The sequence below is a fragment of the Eurypyga helias genome, unplaced genomic scaffold (assembly GCF_000690775.1).
Source record: "Eurypyga helias isolate BGI_N326 unplaced genomic scaffold, ASM69077v1 scaffold28563, whole genome shotgun sequence".
In the NCBI taxonomy this organism is placed as follows: Eukaryota; Metazoa; Chordata; class Aves; order Eurypygiformes; family Eurypygidae; genus Eurypyga; species Eurypyga helias.
In genome coordinates this window covers 37,456-56,686 of record NW_010241072.1, presented here as the reverse complement: position 1 = coordinate 56,686, position 19,231 = coordinate 37,456, and the positions used below count along the sequence as shown (strand labels likewise).

General features: G+C 44.5%; 1 protein-coding gene across 1 annotated transcript; it reads left to right on the top strand.

Moving 5' to 3' along the window:
- The first annotated feature begins 2,124 nt into the window (after positions 1-2,124).
- On the top strand, positions 2,125-19,007 carry METTL11B (methyltransferase like 11B). Its single transcript, XM_010148638.1, has 4 exons — positions 2,125-2,367; positions 10,221-10,396; positions 15,928-16,177; positions 18,733-19,007. The coding sequence occupies exons 1-4, from the start codon at positions 2,214-2,216 to the stop codon at positions 19,005-19,007; spliced, it is 855 nt and encodes a 284-aa protein (XP_010146940.1). The 5' UTR covers positions 2,125-2,213.
- Positions 19,008-19,231: the final 224 nt, after the last annotated feature.

The following is a 19,231-nucleotide window of genomic DNA, read 5'->3' as shown; positions in this document are numbered from 1 at the left end:
CACCGCTGTCTCTAAGCAGAGGGGTCACTTTGCTACACAATGGGCACTGCCAAAACTACAGCCATGACAAATGTGAAACACGGTGTCACATGCAGAACAGGTGGGCTCTGAGTTCCTAAGGGTGTCTTCTGTGGGTGTCGAAGTGAGCTTGCGCAGCATCTTTCCGAAGCATTTACACGCTGCTGTGACGCAGCCGTTGTGGCACGCTGACCGGCGAGTGGCTGAAAATAGATGAGAAAGGGCCAGATTTGTGAGAAAACCGAGAGATACACCAGGATTGTGTCTGGGCCTAGATATTTTAAAATCAGTTGGAGAGAGCCTGGGGCTTCCTGTAGATACATAACCAAGGAGAAATTTGAGACCGAGTTATTTCAAGACATGGCTGAAACTTCTAGGTCTGTGTGAAGAACATCGCCCCTTTTCAAGAAAGACTTTGGTGCGGTGACACTGGAGTTGACCTAACCACTGCCACAGTCCCACTCTCCCCACGCCATCCTCACCTGCACACTTCTGCCTCCCCTCTCTTGCACTTTTCTGGCAATTGCAAGCTTTGTGCTGAGCTGGTTCACAGTGCTGACCAGAGAGAAAAAGCCAACTGATGCAGCAAGCTGGAATGGCTCAGCAGAGACCCCAACGTTGGGAGCGCGTGAGCAGCGAGGGGTGGGAGCATGGAAACATATCTTCCAGTGCTTCGATTAGTTTGGGCTGTCATGGAACTACCTCCAGCACACCTCTCCAAGAGGATACAGGCAGGAGATCTGCATTATTGGTAAGGCCGCTGTGCATAGTGGCTATATGGCTATCTCCTCCACACCACCGTCCCAGGTGGCTGTTCTGGCCCCTGTATTGTGGCACGTGACAAATCCCTGTGTAAGCTGCAGGCTGGATTGGGGAACTGATCCAACTTGAAAGAAAAATAAGTAGATTTTCCTGAATTATCTTATTTACTAATCTGCTTACCAGATTAGTTTGCATGATCATGTAGGCTGGAGCAGCTGGAGGAGCAGCGTGACAGCGAGTAGTACAGGATGGTAGTTGGGGAAACAAGAAAGTCAGTAATACACAAGGATGGTTTTGCCCCTAAATACTTAAAATCAGTACTGTCATGTAGAGATACAGAGATTGATGGCTCCGAAGAAGCGAGTCATATTGGAAAATACACTCTAGTTGATGCATTGCTCAATCATGCTTAGCATCATCTGATGTAGAGAGAGAGTCCCTTTAAAGAATGCAGTGTCTCCTTGTCCCTTGAGGGCCTGATCCTCCTCTGTGATGGGACTTGCTTATGATATACAGTCCCCTTCAGCAGTTTAGCATTCTCCATCCTAGAAGCACTTCAGCTTCTCTCCTTAATCCCTTCTACAATTCTGCCTGCTGTGGTGGCCTGGACCTACTTCTCTTTTCCAGCCAATATATTTGTCTCAATCTGTTAATGGGCAGTTTATTTCCTTTTGTTCTTTTGGGTATTTTATTAGCTAAAACAAAACCTCTTACCCTTCTCTGGCTTTACCATTCCTGTGTTCCCAGACAGCAATTTCTTCCAGCTAGCCTCTGCTGATGAGTGATGCACCAGTTCAACAGGCAGACTGTAGCACATAGAGAGTGGCTTGCCCTGCCGTACACAGTCAAAGCATGAAGCTAAATCTGTTGCTTTCTCTTTCCTTGATGTAATCACAATTTATTAGGACACACAGTTTAATGTAGAGCCGTATCCATGTTCTGTCTTCTGGTCTTTCTCTTGGGTGCCCCAGACTGAAAAACAAATAGCAAGGGAGAGACAGAGAAACAAAATCACCCTGTGAGATCTCAGAGAGGGAGATGGGAGATCCTGGATAATATCAGAGTTCCTTTGAAGTGAAGGCTGAATAGATTAGGAAAAGTGTAATTGAATTAAAGCCACACTTTTTTGGAGTAGATATACTTTTACCCTGGCTAAGCAATTTCCTGGTTGAGTTTTTTATCACTTTGCAGCACCTGCTCGTTTCATAGGGCGACACTCCAGAGATTGCTCTGAGCCAGTGCCAACAGCCAGCATTTCTCACTTCCCTCGCGCCCGCCCCCGCCCCCTGCACTGCTCCAGGCACACACCCCGATATAGAATGACAGCACATCGCCACAACTTAAATGACGCTGCCTCTGCCTCTTTGGAAGGACAGGTCCTCCAGAGAACACCAGCTACACCAACCGTCTACCTTGCCACAAACCTCTTCAACATGGCATATAAAGCAGCACATTTGGCCTTTAAGTCGCGCTGGCACAAGACAGATGAAGAACTCTGTCGGCACAGCATGTCCTTCGTCTTGCATAAGGCGATCCGAAATGACTTCTTTCAGAGTTACCTTTATCTGCTGGAAAAGCTTCCCCTGGGTGAGTAACTGGTGGGCAGGAGCGTCTGTGTGCGTGTGTGACCATGCTCTGGAAAGATGTATCATGTTAGATGGTGGAGTGCAGACACATTAATGACAGTACGTAGTAGTTCTGAGAAGCCTGGCATGTGTAGAGAGACTACCGTGCTAGCTACACCCTTTGGTACTCACTCTCTCAGCTCCCTCTAGTTCAGTACCCTGTTGTTTTAGTTAAATACTCCCCACACCATTAGAGGTGGCCAAGAGAAAACCCACAAGAGTGAAAGAAAGTTTAGTTTCTGGCTGATGGTTCCTTTTTTTGTCACCATTTCAGTACAGCATGCATTGATCTGGTACTTGGACAGACAAATACAAAACTGGCGGAGCTGACAGACCTTACTTTCTGTTGCCTGGTAGCTGGTTTGTTGTCATTCAGTGTGTCTTAGCCTTGTCATATGTATCATTTTGGGCAAGGGCTTGAAAGGTAATGATTTTTAATTTTTTTTTTTTCAAAAGTCTCTGTAATCCAGATCTCTGCAGCAAACTGTCTAACCTACTGTTTGTTATCTGGCAGGAAAATGCTTCCAAAATGGTTGTTTATAGCCAAATTTCAGTGGAAGTCTCTGGTACAGGATACCAAGACTTTTTTTTAGATGCAGAAAATGAATGTTCATTCCTTAGGAAAATTTGACCCTGAATAAGAAACAAAATTTCCCCAGGACAACATAGCTAAAAAGTAAGTTCGATTTCAGTCAGTGTTATGTTAGAATGTCACTTTTCAAGCAGAATTATTCAGCCTTCACTCAGTGTTACAATTGGAGGAATTGAAGATGGAAAGTATGTGTCAGTGCAACCTGTTAAGCAGCTCTTCACAGTGAATTCTTGAGGGCTCCCTCCTCGTTGAAAGATCCATTTAGGTGAGTGGATTATCTTACCTGATTGTGTGAAATTATACAGACCTCAGTGAGAACTCTGCTCAAGATGCTGGAATTCATGAGGAGTCCTGTAAAAAGGAAAGGCATTTCTGTGTCATCGTAGCATTTTGATGTGGCCTCTCACATCCAGCAATATCTGCTGCTATCTAAAACGGAACATGGCAGATAAAGACTCATATCCCTTATGGTAGGTAGCTGTAACGATGGAAAGGAAGGGAAGTTAATTATAGGTCGATGTAATCTCAAGAAGTCTATGAAAATGTTATTCTTTCATTTGTTTTGAAAATAAACACACCGTATTAGAAACTGAGAGGATTTCCTACAACGTAGCTGTTAGTCTAAGTGCTAACAGACCATTTTAAGGCTAGAGGGTACCATTATGAGCATCTAGCTTAGAATTTCACATGAAAGTTCCTGCATCATGCTTGTAACTTACGACTGGCTCACAGTGTATATTTATGAAGACAGAAATACCTTGGTTTAAGGGCTGAGAATCCATCAGTCTATACTTAAGCTGTTCCCAGGCCTAATTGCTTCACTCCTGTAAAACTATTTTTTATTTCATGTCTGAATTTTATTTGAATTTCCATTCCCAGCCAACAAGCTTCATAAAATGTTCCTATCAGATCCCCTCTGCCAGGTTTTTCATTAACTGAATCATTAAAACTTCATAAAAGACCTTTCAAGCTTATTGCCAGCATACCCAAATTAGGTTGACTCTGTGGAAGAGGTACTGAGAATCCAGCCTTCTTGTGAACATGCAGTATGTGTGTTACTCCGTGGTTATTGTCAGGGAGTAAAAGCGTATGTGAGGACAGGTACAGTGGGGTAGCTTGTGCGCTGTGAATAAACATCCAGGAAACTTCACAGCACGTTAAGGATCTCACGGTCTGGATGGGTGGACTATCAGATGGGTAAAAAAGGGGTTGGGTGATTTGGCTCAGGAAGCTGCGGTCAGATCTCGAGGTCAGTGGAGTACTGCCAGGGTCTGTCCTGGGACCTATCCCTTTTAACATCTTTATCAATAGCCTAGAGGAGGTGAAGGACTGCTTGCTCCTCACATCTGCAGATTATGGCCAACTAGCAGGACATGTCTGCAAGTTCTGTGTCAGGACTGCCATCCAGAGGCACCTAAAAGAGACTGGAGGAAAGAGACATTGGGAACCTAGTGACATTCAAATTCACTGAAATTCAAAGGCAAATGCCACGTCCTACACCTGGAAAGGAAGAGCCTTCGGAACAACAACAGGGGCAGCGGTGGCCTGGGAGCAGCCCTGCTGGTAGGGTTTTGGTAGACAGCAGCCCAGCAGCGTGTCCAGCAGTGAAGGCAGCCACCAGTGTCCCGGGCTGTATTAACAACAGCATAGCTAGTTGATGGAGGGAGTCATTATCCCCCTTTATGCAGCAGTCATTAGACCATACGCATGGAGTCTTGAACTGCCAACGCAGGAAATGACATGGAGTGAGTTGGATGACCTCCAAGGTGGTGAGGGAATGGGAGCACATGCCCTGTGAGGAGGGACTAAGGGAATGGGGCATGTTCAGCCAGAAGAGACAGCTTCACAAAAACCCAATATCAGCTGTACCTACAAGAAGATCATGAAGAAGATGGAGCTGAGCTCTGTCCAGTGGTGTGAGGCTGGAGGAGAACAAACAGTGGCCATAAATGGAAATAAGGGAAGTTCAGGCTCAGTATAAGTAAGACCTCTTTCCCCGTGAGGGCAGTGGGGCCTTGGAACAGGTTGCCCAGCGAGGTCGCACAATTCTCCATCACTGGAGGCTTTCAAAACCTTGCTGAATAAAGTCCCAATGAACCTCCTCTGACCTCATGTCTGTCCCTGCTTTGAGCAAAGGTTTGGACTAGAGACCTCCTTAGGTCCCTCCCAACCTGGATTATCCTGTGATCCAGTGTTCTTGGTGATGGAGACGACAGAATGTGGCGCATCTGAACATCTCTGCAGAATGACATTTTCCAGTTCCGAGTGGAACTGAGCAGAACTGAACTGAACTTCTCAGGCTTCAAGACTAGATGCAGAGATTTATGAGTAAACAGTATTAAAAAACTAAAAGCAGAACTAAAACTGTGACCTAATGGGTAGTTAAGCATGTGCTTAACCCTAAACATGAATAATGACACTGAAATCAAGCCTGACGTTGACACTTGCAGTGCAGCCCAGGGTCAGCAAGGTAGAAAGGTTGCTTCAAGCTCTGCTAACTCCAGACTCCTCCCTACTCCACTGCTAAGTTTAGTGGTACTTAGGCATGTTTAATTAGAGCTGAGCATATTTAGTATCACAGCCTATTAAAGAGAAACATGTCACTTTTACAGACCCTGAGTAACATTTATAAATAAAAGACATGAGTAACTGTAGGCCCTGATCCAACAATGTACTTAAATGTGTGTGAATGCCCTTAATCCCAGGGGACTTTGATGGAGCTATTCAGAATCTGGAAATTATGCGTGTGTTTACATGAGCTGTGGGACTCAGTGCCCGTGGGGTGAGATCTGCAGGGGAAAACTCAGATGTTTGGTCCATAGAGACAAATATTCCCCTGTGTGAGGCTTGTGTCTGTAAGTAAAATCTGCTTTGGGGGTGAGTTGATGTTCATCCTCTGTAAAATAGTATTTAAGTGGTTCTCGGACCGCAGTGGAGGGGTGAATTCTACCCTACACCCAGACAACTATTTTTCAACTGATGCACAAAGCAGATGTTGCATTTAAAAGAGAGTACTCAGCCAGACTGGAATTAGTTCAGTATCTTGCAGAAAGCAGTTGGAGCCACAAAATAATGTTCACAAATAAAAACTTCAAAAAAATTACTTGCATCATTTACTTCTGCCAGGGAAATTTCGCTGAGTAAACCCTGCAACCGAGAACTATAAGAGAGTCTAACACAGGTTGGGATTGCACTCAGTTATACGTATTGGGTGGTCCATTTCTCCAGAGACGCACTGGGAAAAAAAATTTTGAACTGATTCGTAAGAAAATATTAGAGATAATGGTTTGGACTTTGCAGGGCCAAAGGGCTCAGGTGGATACTCTCTGTGTAGTTCAGGGGTTAGTATTTAGCTGTAGGTCACCCCTGCATCCAGACTGGTTGCGGTGACTGAAAACAAACATCTCATGACTGTGGAGTGACCTCTAAGGGAGCTCGTTCCTGTTCTCTGCCTGCTTTTGCAGTGGGTTTTTAACCATCTCCCCCTGGGGGACTTGAGAGCAGATTCAGCTGAGAGACCAAATGTGCCATGAGAAAAGTTTCTTCTTACTTTACTAGAAACACATTTCTAACCTTAAACCTTACAAGTTACCTGCCTTGTCACTGCAGACCTTGACTGTGAAAGGCAGCTGTCCCCCCGCCCCAATGTCTGAGGGACTTGCAGCCCTCATCATCCTATCCTGCCTATGCCCTACTTCACAAAGTTCACTGAAATCAGGCTGTGTCTCCATAACAGACCTCACAAGTATTTCATTTCCTGATGCACAAGATGGTCCCACATGGCTCACGGAAAGGGAGATGCCTCTGGCGAGACTGGTCCTGTGATGAGGGGCAGGCGTGCTGGACAAGAGCTGCAATGCTAACTGCCACCAAAGATGGGTGTGCCTCCTCGCGCTTCTCTTTTGGGGTAGATTCCTGCAAGCTGGCAAAGCTCCCTCTCCCTCTGGGCCTGCTGCTGGAGCCTGCATGCCAGGCACAGCTGCGAGGCACATCAGAGGTGAGGTTGATTGGCTGTGTCTGGAAAATTGGGTTGTGCAGTTGGGAGAGTTGGCAGTGTTGTGAATTCGTGAGAGGGTGGAGTAACGCTGAGGAAGCAGGAGGTGGAAATCATCTCTAGAGCTCGCACACTCTGTGAGCGAGACTGTGGGGCTGCAGGAGACTTTGGGTACAGTGCCACCCTTCACGTTTGCCAGTGTCCTTCCATCCTCAGGTGGGACACTTGCATAAAAAGGTATTTGCAAAGTTCGATGCAAGAGAGAAGCCCCTGTGGGTGCTAACCCAGAGCTGGTTTCGGATGCCAGCGTGTAAGGCAGGGCTCTGGGGCCCCCGCTGGCCCCAGAGGAGCCTCAGTCAGCTGGTGTGTGCATGCAAGTCCCAGCAGGCATTCTGCAAGGCTGATACTGGTTCTGAGTGAGAAATCTGAGAGCACACACTACAGATCTGATATCCTGAACAGCATATCCTCCCCATGTGTTGCCTCGGGTCAGGCTCATGTTTTGAGTAGAAGGACTCTGAGTTGTTCATGCTGCCAGCTGCCTGCAACACCGTGTCCTAGTGTGCAGACAGCCTATAAATGCCTTTCCCTTCAATCTAGCAAAATGGGATAAATCACTGTCCCTTGATAGGTCGGTTAAACAAGCCCTAGAAGTCATCACTGGGTTCTTGTACAAAGCCAGGGTGCAGGGGTTCATTTCTGGCAGACAGGCTGGCATCTGAAATGGAGAAAAAAGAAACACGCAGGAAACAGGATGATACCGCTCCTGGGGGAAGAAGGAGATAGTTTACTGGAAGAATCACAGCCACCAATGGAGTCTTTTTCCCAGGCTTTGGGAGCCACCCTGGCCAAGTTGTGCTGGGGATTGGCTGTTGCCCCCTTCATATTGATTTCTTCAGCTAAATGGTTTCTTCTGAGTGTGTGAATATAATCAGTGGAGTGTGTAAAACTCCCAGGTTTGACCCTTGCTGGTCTCAGTGCTTCTTGTGGTATAAATTTCTCAGGCATAACATAAATGTGTAATGGATTAAAGCTTTAATAGTATCCGTTCGGCAGTTGACTTAAGCAGGTGATGACAAGAGGGGCTGGTAATGCTGCTTTTGTTGGATGAAGGATATGCCGGGCATGCTGCTTATGTGTAACCCAATAGCACTATTCTGTTCTGAGTGGTCCTTGGTGGTAATTATTCCCCATCCTACTTCCTTTGTCCCCCCCTCATTTGCCTCCAAAATGTCATTCTCCTGCTGAGGATGGGCAGGCACACACTTATCATTCCCTGCTGAGCTTGCTTGCCCTCAATAAATACATTCCAGGCTTAGATTTGGGGCCTCCGGCCTAGCTCTCATCCTCTGCGTGGAGAGCATAATTCCTATTCCCCAGCTGGCCTCAGCAAGGCATGGCCTGTTCAGACCCTTCCCAGCAGTGACCAGCAGCGCTCCCGTGGAATTTTAAAGACGCAGTGACAAAGCACTGCTCCCTGGTCCTTCTGTGTACGCAACACGCAGGCAGCTCTCCCTTTCTGTTGTTATTAACCCAAAAGGTGTTTGCCGCTGGATCATTTCTGGTTCCTCCAGCATGCTGGGACCCTGCGGCAGAGCTGGTCTCACGCTGCTGGTGTGCTTGCAAGGTGGTGCTCGCAAAGGCTTGAAGTTATAAAGAGAAGCTTGGACCTGAAAAATGACAGTTTGGACCCTAGAAAGGAGGCCTTGAACCACAGAATCAAGGCCATGGCCTCTACAAGTGAACAGTCTGAGGTAAAAATGAAGCTTTGTGACATCAAAAGGATGGTTTGGGCACTCAAGGGGATGCCTGTATCGTAGCAACAACTGTCTGCATCCTAAAAAAGCCACTCTGGGGCCTTAACACGAGGCTTTGGCAAATCAAAAGGCAGCTTTGGAATCTAAAACAGAGATCTTGCTAACTCACCTGAGCCTTCAGACCATTAAATTGCAGCTTTGAAACATGAATAAGGCTTTGGAAACAGAAAATGATGATTTGGACACTAACAGAAGATTTGGAACCTAAGAAAAGGCATTCTGCACTAGAAAAGGAGGGTTTGGGTCTTCACACTGTAGATTTGGGACCTAAAGGAAAGATTTAGACTTTAGAATCAAAGCTTTCCCCTCAAAAGGGGGGTGGTGCTCGCAAAGACTCGTTCCCGGTGCGATTCTGTCTCTCCTTGTGGCTTAGCTCTGACAGACAGGCTTGTAATTGTGCTTTTGCTGGAAGGTCGGTTGGACACACAGGGAAGTGCCCACACGCCTCAGCACGCACAGGAGACGGTCAGGGGTGCTGGTTTCCAAGCAAACTGTTTATGGGCTGCCTCAATCCAAACCTCGGAGCTGCAAAACATCAGCTCCTTTCAATATGCCGATGTACGCTGAGTACAGAAAAACCCAGGATGAGGATTTTTTTAAAGAATAGGGGAAAATAGCCCTTTCCTCAGCAAAGCTCACAGGTTTTAATTAAACAGCTTCAAACTTATGATTGCTGTATATTACCAGCAAAATAGCCAAGCAGTGAAAAGGAACATGCATGCCTCTGGCAGACAGGAACTTTCCAGTATATCACCCACTGATTATCTTGCTCCTTGATCTGTGACAGATGAAAATTTAGGACTGTCTCTTCTAAATTGTCTCCCCTCCCTGTATACTCATTTAGGCCCAAGACAACCATCTGCTCTTTGGTTCAGCTTACTTGCAGTGCCACTGGCTGTACAGTATCACTAAAAATAAACCAGAGCAAGTGCCTCCCTCATTCATCCACTCTCTTCTTGGTGCGCTCTCCGTGCAGCTGTCGGTGGCTAGAAAGCGTCTTTGGAAATCTGCAGAACAGTTACGTTTGTGATAGCGGAAACGATGACCCTGCCTAGCAATAAATGCCGCCCGCAGCTTTTCTGGGAGCAAATCAAACGCCTTGCTTCCTTCGGCATGCATGTTCACTTCAGACTTGAAATGGTTTTTCACTCACATGAAAACAGTGTGTGATGACAAAAACGATGTCAGAGCCTGGGAGGCACTGAATTTGCCCAAGGGGGGGCTGTATCCCTCCAAGGTCTTGCAGGATTAAATCCAACACCTTTCCTTCCACCTTTGCTTTAGAAACAGAGGTTTGGTGACTTGAAGGCTCAACCTAAGTTTATAGAAATTTGCTGTCGTGCCTCCAGAGCAGTAAGCTAAACCAGAAATATCTGTCATTAACAATAAAATAGTGATTTATCTGCTTGCAGTGAAACTTTACGCTTTGACAAGTCAAGTTATCAATGGGGAGATGCAGTTCTACGCCAGGGCCAAACACTTCTACCGGGAGGTGCCAGCCACAGAAGAGGGCATGATGGGAGACTACATTGAGCTCTCCAATACAGACATTGAATCCTCCAGGGAGTTTCTCAGGAAGTTTGTTGGGGTGAGTCATTTAATCCCATCTTCTGCAAGAAACAGTGGTGATGTGTCATAAATGACATGCACTGTGCCCAGTCACATATCATTTAAATGGCACCATGTGTCATATTTGGTGTGCAGTCACAGGTCAAAACTGTCCTTGGGTCTAGTAAAGTATTCTGCCAGGTCATGCATCATCTTGAATACAGGTTTTGCCTGGCCTTAATGTCGCTATTCACCTGTTTTGCATCCTTTTCTTACACTCCAAAGCTGCATTGTGCAAGGAGTTCTTAGAGCTGTGTTTGGGTGAGAGATTAATTCTCAGTGCAGGACTGGGACCTCTGTGATAAAATCCTTGCTGCCTTCAGTGGGAGATTTGTCAGTGCAAATTCCTGCAGTCCATTTGGGAAAGTAGCTGAGACTAAATGCCAAATTTCTGTTTTGTCTATTTATAGATATTTCTGAGAATGCTGCAACAAAACCCAGCCCTCTGCCCCTCCCCCCTGCATTAGAACTCTACAGAATAAAGTACCCATTAGGAAAAATACTTTTTTCTTGAACATTCCAGTGGCAGTGGGGACCTTTGCAGGCAGATTTGTGAAGGTCTGTAAACATTTTCAAAGGTTTGCTTTGACCTGAGTTGCAAAGAGATGCCAAGTGGGATTTTAAAAGCACATACAACAGCAATATCACTTTGGCACTTAGGTTGCTGAAAGTCCTGTTGATGCCTAAATGTGTCTTTGGGAATCTGCAAATCTTTAAAAGTGTGGCCTTTTTTTTTTTTTTCCAGCAGGAAAAGATGGTTTTCTGACTGCCTTTCCCTCTTCCCAGGGGAAAGCCCACTAAATTAGCTCAACAACAGTATTAGATGCTAAAGAATCCACAAAGCTGCAGGAAAACACATTACTTAAGTTCTCCTGCTCACTAAATGACTAGTTCTATATAATGCTACCATAGAGCTTTCATTTTCTGCTCAAATGTACAAATTTGGGATAGCCAGATGGCCTTTTTTTAGTCTTAATGATCTACTGTGGGGAAAAAAAAACAACCACCCTCAATAGGTTAATGAGATATTGTGTATAAAAAAGGGCAGATTAAATGGATTGGGATGGAAAATGAGTGTGGCTTGACAAGAGACATAAATCCTGCATAGCAGTGAAGGGCAACTGGTGGCAAAGTTTGCCGTACCTGATAGAGGGAGGCCTTTGGGGCAGTGAGCCGGTAAAACACAAGTGAACAGCTACGTTTTGGAAATGAGCGGTCATCTGTATTAATGCTAATGCAAAAAGGCTTCACAACATCTCAGAGCCTTGCCCCATCAGGCCTTCTACAGACACAAAATAAGAAAATAGAAAGCAAGTTCAGCAAAGCAGCTGAACCTGGTGGTAAAATGGCATTTTCAGAAAAAATGAAATGCAGCTTGTAAGCCTAGAGCCCGCCCAAGGCACATTCCTTAAATTTTACCTGAGTCTTGTTTTAAGGACGTTTGTGGAATTTGCGTGGTGCGTACACGTGTGCTAAGGGAAAGATTTCACGCTTCCTAGTCATCGTGTAGATTCAGTATCCTGAACGGCAGGCTTGTATCGCACTGTTACGCTCCCTCATCTCCAAGACCCGAAAAGGAAAGAAGTACAGTCCGTAGCAGTGTTTCACGTGCCAAAGAGAAATCATACCCAATGCATCAGGTGCGATGACAGATACAGAATACTCCAGAGCAGAGTTCCTACTCCTATTATTAGCCAGGGATAGAAAGGATAGTCTGAATGGCCAAGATCAGACAAGAAAAATAAAGGAACAGAAAGGGATCTGCAATTTTGCTGATTTTGATTTGGGTTGTTAAAGTCTGTCCTCTGTTGAGATACAGTCAGCTGGTTATGTTACTTATGGTTTATTTTCCTGTCTTAATTACTGCAATTTGATTCCCACTCAACCAGATACAGAGGTGTACTGGCTTTCTGTAGTAGTAACTTTACTGTAAAGCTAATTGCAGTTATGTCTTCCCAAGTTTATGGCTCTGAATAAATATTTTTTGTCCAATAAGGCAATCAAGAAAGAAAAAAGCAATTTGTTTCACCCTAATACAAACTATGCTTTCCTTTTTAAAGAGAAGTTTAACAAAATCAGAAAATAGAAAAAAAAGAGTTTGAAATCAACTGGACATATTTCACTTAATTTTTTAATTGTTTTACCCTCTGAAGAACTTTTCCCTTTGTTTTCAAGATGTAAGTCAGTTCCAAAATGAGAAATGTTGTTTAGAAATGGAGAGTTGACAAGTTGGTTTGTTTTTTTTTTCCTTGAAAGTCGTGAAAAAGAAATATCTTGACATTTGCAACATTCTTTCCCATGTGTTTTGGCTATAACTATTCTCTAGATTTAAAATATCAATTTCACAGAGAGTTTTATTCTTCCAAAACTTTATTTTCTGGCAAAACTAGGGCTCCTTAAAACACAGTTGCCCAGTTCCACTCAAATTACCCCTCTTGAGTGAGTTTGGCTGGTGTGGAAATGCCACACAGTGACATTTCCCTTACATGACTGATGTTGCATACCTTCATGTATGGCATTTCTTAGCATGATTCTTAGCACCACTGTAAACTGAGCTACAGATTTCTTTACCATTGGAGAATTTATCTTGCCTGGGCAGATGGAAGGAATTACAGAAAGGACTAAGGACTTCACTTATATTTTAGCCTGTCTCCTTCCCAGGCAAGTCAGACTGAGTTGAAAGTGCCACTGTGCTCAGTTTAAGAGGTTTTATGTGTGTGTGGGCAGAACTCAAACCAAGAGCAACATGACTCGAGCCAAGAGTGCTGTACAGACAAGCTATAGGCTGTCTTAGGTACAGTCGTACTTGACGGGTTATCAGCAGAGCTATAGCACGGCATATTTATGGCAGTGTATTAATGCCAGTTTAGAGCCTTGATCTCCACATGGACACTGTGTTTTCAAGTGGCTAATCCGGAGGTAATGTGTAAAAAAGGAAATAAAACAAAGAAACCATTAATTCAGGAACAGTTGTGAGCTGTAGGTGTGTGAAATAATACAGACGGAGATTATATTAACTTTATAGCTCCCTTTCTGCCCTAAACCCCCAGTTTACCTGCCTAATTAGTTACTTGCTGAATGATAAGCTTCTCAAAAGTGATTTTTTTCCTGCTTCATCTGGGGGGTAGAAGAGATGTTGTTCAAAAAAATTTTTTTTTTAATTTGGAAAGAAATGTTTTCCCTATTTATTGAACTCTGATTTCTTTTTTATCATACTATCTACGCTGCCTTCCTGCCCTCCCAAGACCTGAAGTAGCATCAGGAGCATATTTCACAGCTCTTTTATCCCTAAGGAAATTTGTGAGTGACCTATTTAGCTTTACAGAAAAATTTTTGGGGGTGTGTGTATCCTAAACGTTAGTGATTCTGAGTAATGGGAAGCAGGTAATCTGAGGGGCAGTCAGTCTTAAATTTTGAAGCCTGTTCTGGCTTAAAATTTTCACTTTTACTGTTTTTTTAAATAAGGAGTCTGATTTTCAACTCAATTAGGCTTTTGGGAAAATGATTGCCTTCCAAAGAAAATGTTAATACCTTGTCAAAGCTCTGAGCACTTCCAAACTGAAAATATATTAGCTGAACATGGAATTATGTCAACGTTTTCATTACAGACGGAGCCGTGGTGCTTCACCGGGCTTCTCGACTGACTGCCTGATGCACTTGCTCCTTTTCAGCAAAGAGTGGGGTCAACCTTCATCTCCCATGATTGTTCTCTTTCCTTCTTCTCGATGGCAAATGGGGACGTGTCATCAGAGGTCCTTGCTGGGACGTGTCATGGGAGATGAACCCCCTGTTTCGAGTGAGGTACTGCGACTGCAGGTTCTCTGAAACACAATTGTCCAAGAAGTTCTATGGGGTTTTGTTGAATCCTGTTAGTTGTTTCGGTAAATCCCCATTTTCTCACCAGCTTTCTCAAAAGATTTTTACTTAATCACATCAGTGTAGGCCTGTGTGTATCTGCCAGGAACCAGTATGGAAATCCACCTTGTAGGGATCCAAAACACAGCTCCTTCTTTCCTGAACTCCTTCTTACGGCTTAGTCTGGTCCTCAGTAAAAGCCACATGCTCCTAAGTGCAGCTGGTGAGTGAAGAATGGCCCACATTTTCTGCCTAACTACAAACAGGTCGTCTCCTGAGCCCAGTAGGGCTGAAGGCTTGTGGACCCTTGCACACATTGGGAGATTAATCTTCCTAGGTATACAAATTGGGACCAGCAGCCCTGGAGACTGGTGAGAGCCTTTGAGGTCCTTGTGCTCTTTCTACAGTTACTCCGTGTAACCAGATGCTCAGCTGGGCTATTCATAGTCATGTCATTGACAGTACTGTCCTTTGACCTTAATAATCTACTGAATTACCCACTGAAGCAAGGCCAAAAAAGCGGTGAGTTACGTGATTTATGCTTGGTCATTACAGAGGGGGCTCCCAATAAGCAGGAAGAGCAAGACTCTTCCTAGGCTTATTTGCTCTAAGAGCAATGAAGTTGCAATAGCAACTTTGGCCTGTAGCTTTCACTTCAACGCTTGGTTCCAGGGGACAGGGAAAAGGTGTTTACATTTGCTTTTAATATATTTGTTTAACAGATAACTTTGGCCAGGGGACCTCCAATCCCACAGTCAGTGCATGTACAGACTTAAAATTTCTGTTTTACAGAACAGCAGCAGGCTCTTAAGAGCCTTTTTATAGCTAGAATGGAAGCTTTAGGGGTGAAATACAGCTTTCGTTATAAGCTCCTTTTACAGTGACTCATTATTTTCTCATAGATGTAGCCTTTGTGCCACATTTTTTCATGTCTGATCTCTGTCCAGAGATGATATTTATGAAGAAAAAAAGGGCAGTTAAGCAAAATGTACTCAATCATCTTTCTTGTCTCTGTGCCTAAAAAAAAAAATTCTGTATTTGCTCCAGTCCAAACTTGGAGTTGTCATCGGTTACCTACAACTCCAAGATCTTGGTTCAAACACAGCCTGTTTCCAAAGCTGCACTCTGATCCCAAGGATGCTGTGTGTCTGAGGAGATGTCCGTGGGCACCTTGGGAGTTCTGTGCTGCAGAAGTTACTTCTTGCATGCAGTATTTCCTATATGCTTCCTTTTTTGTTAGGCCTTTACAGGGCTCAGAATGGGGCTTATCTAGTCACGTGGTTGCCTGGGAGGTATGAATGTCTGACAGATGAAGCTGCAAGGACTTTACAAAGTAGGTCTTCTGAGAAAGCTAAGAGCTTGTGAAAGAGTATGTCTCTTCTTATACCAAGCAAAAACATAGCGCAGAGCAATAAACGCAGGGCTGCAGTGAGGAATCCCACCACCAGCAGCCTGGGAACATAGCAGTGCAGCTCCTGGGTACCCAAAGTTGTATTGATCTGTCCCAGACTCTTACCAATCTTGCAACAGCCCTGCACAAATAAAAGAGGCAAGACACGAGGCTTGGTGGACTCAGGGCCATAGCAGGTAACAGAGTTGCTGTGATCTTTCGGGTGGTATTTTTCAGGTTTGAAATGATTTTCTTGTATCCCACAGGGAGTGGGGAAAGCTGGCACCAACCGTGCCCTGGACTGCGGCTCTGGGATAGGTCGTATCAGCAAGCATGTCCTGTTACCAGTTTTCAAGAGCGTGGAGCTGGTGGATATGATGGAGAATTTCCTGGCTGAGGTCCCAAACTACCTGCAGGGCAAGGAGGACAGAGTAGAGATGTACTATTGCAAAAGCCTTCAGGAATTCACTCCAGCCCCACAAAGATATGATGTCATCTGGATCCAGTGGGTTTCAGGTTAGTTCAGCATGATTCATCCAGCCCAGCGTCTCAGAGAACTGCACAGCCTCTGCTAAAGTTTATGTTAAAAGAATGGTGCAGCTGTAAAAGGAGGTTCTCAAATTTTTGGAACTGCTTCCTGAAAACCTCACCAGAAGCTTCTGAGAGTTCTCCCCAGCCACACGCACAGGGGAGTACTAATCAAGTTGTTTTTTTTCAGGTCACGTTCTGGAGGCAGGTACAGAGTAGTCTGCGTGCTGAGGTGCAGCTGAGGAGTAAGCCTGGGTTTTCTTGAGTAGAAATCCTCCTTGGTAGACAGTGCTGCAGACAGATACACAGGGTTGGCCTCACCTGTGAGCAGAGATTTCTGAATCCGATGATTATCCAGACTTGGGGGTATTTCAGGAAACAATCTGAAAAAAGCCATAGTGAAATCACCAATAACTATAACCCAGATCATGTCTTGCACATGCACTGGTGCCTATCAAACAGGTTCACTTAGCTATGTCCCACAGAACCCCCTCATATAAGAAGTACCTGCTTCTCCTGCCGCCACCCCAGTGAATGCCCTGCAGCACTGAGAGCATCAGGCTGGCGGATAACGCGGTCTATGGTCCTCGCCAAAAAACCCACACTTGTGCTACAAAATCTGCTGCAGTGCCTAACTGTCCTTCAGAAAGGATTTCTCCTGGTCTGTGAAGCTTAGTGCCAGTTTCAGCTGGACAAAGTCATCTAAAGCATGAGGAGGCCTGGGCAAGTCCTTCTCTCCAAAACCCTGGAGATAGTTTCTTGCTAGGCAAAAAGGAAGATAAATGTAGAGAGATTAGCATAGGAGATGGTTTGATTCAGGAACACTTATTTGTCCTCTACACACAGTCTTAAAACGTAATGAAACGGAGCTTCTTAGAACAGGTCTTTGTAGCTGTACAAGCAAATGGCTTCAGAACAGTATCATTTTCCTTTGTATTTTTGCTTTTCTTGCAGTCATTACTGCAGTCATGGCAGTAAATGTAGCTCCTGCCTCATTTTTAGAGCAAATCCGAGTCAACGTGAGACTGAATGAGCTTAGACTTGTCTGAGGCCATGCTGATCAGCGATGTGGCTGCTAGTGAAGGGCACAGACACAGATCTCCATCTCCTTCCCCCACCAATCCCAATGAAATATGTAGTGATCTTAAGTATTAATCAAACCACTACCCCTGTCTTGAAATAAGCCAACAAGCTCCATGCTTTTTGGTGGAGAAAGGGCAGGACTGCCTGCTAGGGAGCAACACTGTGAGGGTCTCCTTTTCTTAGGAAACTAGGCTGAAAGCTAAATTAAGATAAAATTAAGAGCCAAATTAGGTTAAAAAGCTTCAGCGAATCTTGCTGATGCAATCTTGATTTGTTTTATATGAGCCCAGGCTATTATTTTATTTTAAAAAATGCAAGTTTACATTTCATATAGAAATTACCATTTTCCTTCAACTTGAAAGGTTCAGCCTTAGGCTTTGGGTCTTTTTTCTTTTTTTTTTGGAGGGGGAGTAGTTAAAGAAACCTGACATGCTATGTCAAAATGTGGTTTTGAAATGACAACTTTCATTTATAAACGTTTAAATCTTCCGTCAAGAAAACGAAATATTTTGACTAGAAGATACAAACAATTATTTTTTCAAGTTTTCCGTTCAGTTTCGGACCACCTGTCTTTGTTAATTCATTTTAGTTATTTCACATGTGAGGGTTCTCATTTTGCTCTTCCCTGAGCCCTTGCACTGCTGATGTCAACATAACAGAAGTATTGCTCTTTGAGAAGGAAGGATAGAAACCACAATCTCAATGACACATTGAAAAAAGTACGATTTTTAAATGGACACGGTATATGCGGAAATCACGAGAGTATGGGGTAATATGAAGAGTTTGTTTGGCAGTCTGGAAGGTCTTGCATTCCCCACTGGATCTTTGATCCAGAACTCCTTTGAGTACAGAATGTTACACAAATTTACGGAGGTTTGTAGCATTAAAAGACAGAAAGGACCGTTAGATTATCTGATCTGACTTACTCTATATCCTAAGGCTTTATATTCATTCCTTCACGCTTGTGCTGAGCCAGTAGTTTGTGTTCAATTAAAACGTATCTTGAGAAATTCAACCAGGCTTGATTTGAGGAATTCAAGAGGTGGTAAACACCACTTCTGTTGGTAGTTTCCAATGAGTAATTACTTACACTGTTAAACAGTTGTCACTTGTTTCCAGTACGACTGTGTTTGGCTCCAGCTTCCTGCCCCTGATTCTTATTATGGCTTTAACCACCAGATTAAAGAACCCTTCAGCACCCAGTATTTTCTCCACTGTTCCCATTGCCTTCTGTCCACATCTGTTGCTACTACTAATATGGATCCTAAATATTGATTTGAGTTTGTAACCGCTGAGCTCGTCGATTGGCCCGAGATTTCGTAATTAAACCAGGCGGGACTAGAACTTTCCCTGCAACAAACAGCGTGCGGAGACTCAGATCTAGGCACCATTCTGATGTGTACAGGGGGAGTCTGTTTGAATGGTTAATAGTGATCTATTTCCCATCTTTTCATCTGTAGGATATCTAACAGATAAAGATCTCCTGGAGTTTCTCATCCGGTGCCAGAATGGCTTGAAGGATAATGGTGTTATCATTCTCAAGGACAATGTAGCCAGGGAGGGCTGTATCCTGGATTGTCTGGACAGTAGTGTGATCCGAGACCTGAACATCCTCCACAGCCTCATTGAAATGAGTGGACTCATCATCCTACGAGAGGAGAGGCAGGAGGGATTCCCTGAGCAGTGTGTCCCTGTCTGGATGCTGGCCATGCAGAAAGGCCCTGGCCATTCCTGATTGCATAGTGAGGCTGCAAAGGCTGGACGATGGATGAACCGCAGGACTGGGGAGGAAAAAAGCGTCTACTAGAATCCTCCTAACCATGCACTGCTGCTACAACTCTAGGGCAGCCCCTCCTAAAGGATCGGGAGAGAATTACCGTTGAGACGGCTTCTCCAGGGAATAGTCTGCTTCTAAATCCTGCTCGCTTCATCATTCTCTCCATTTTTAAAAGCATTTTA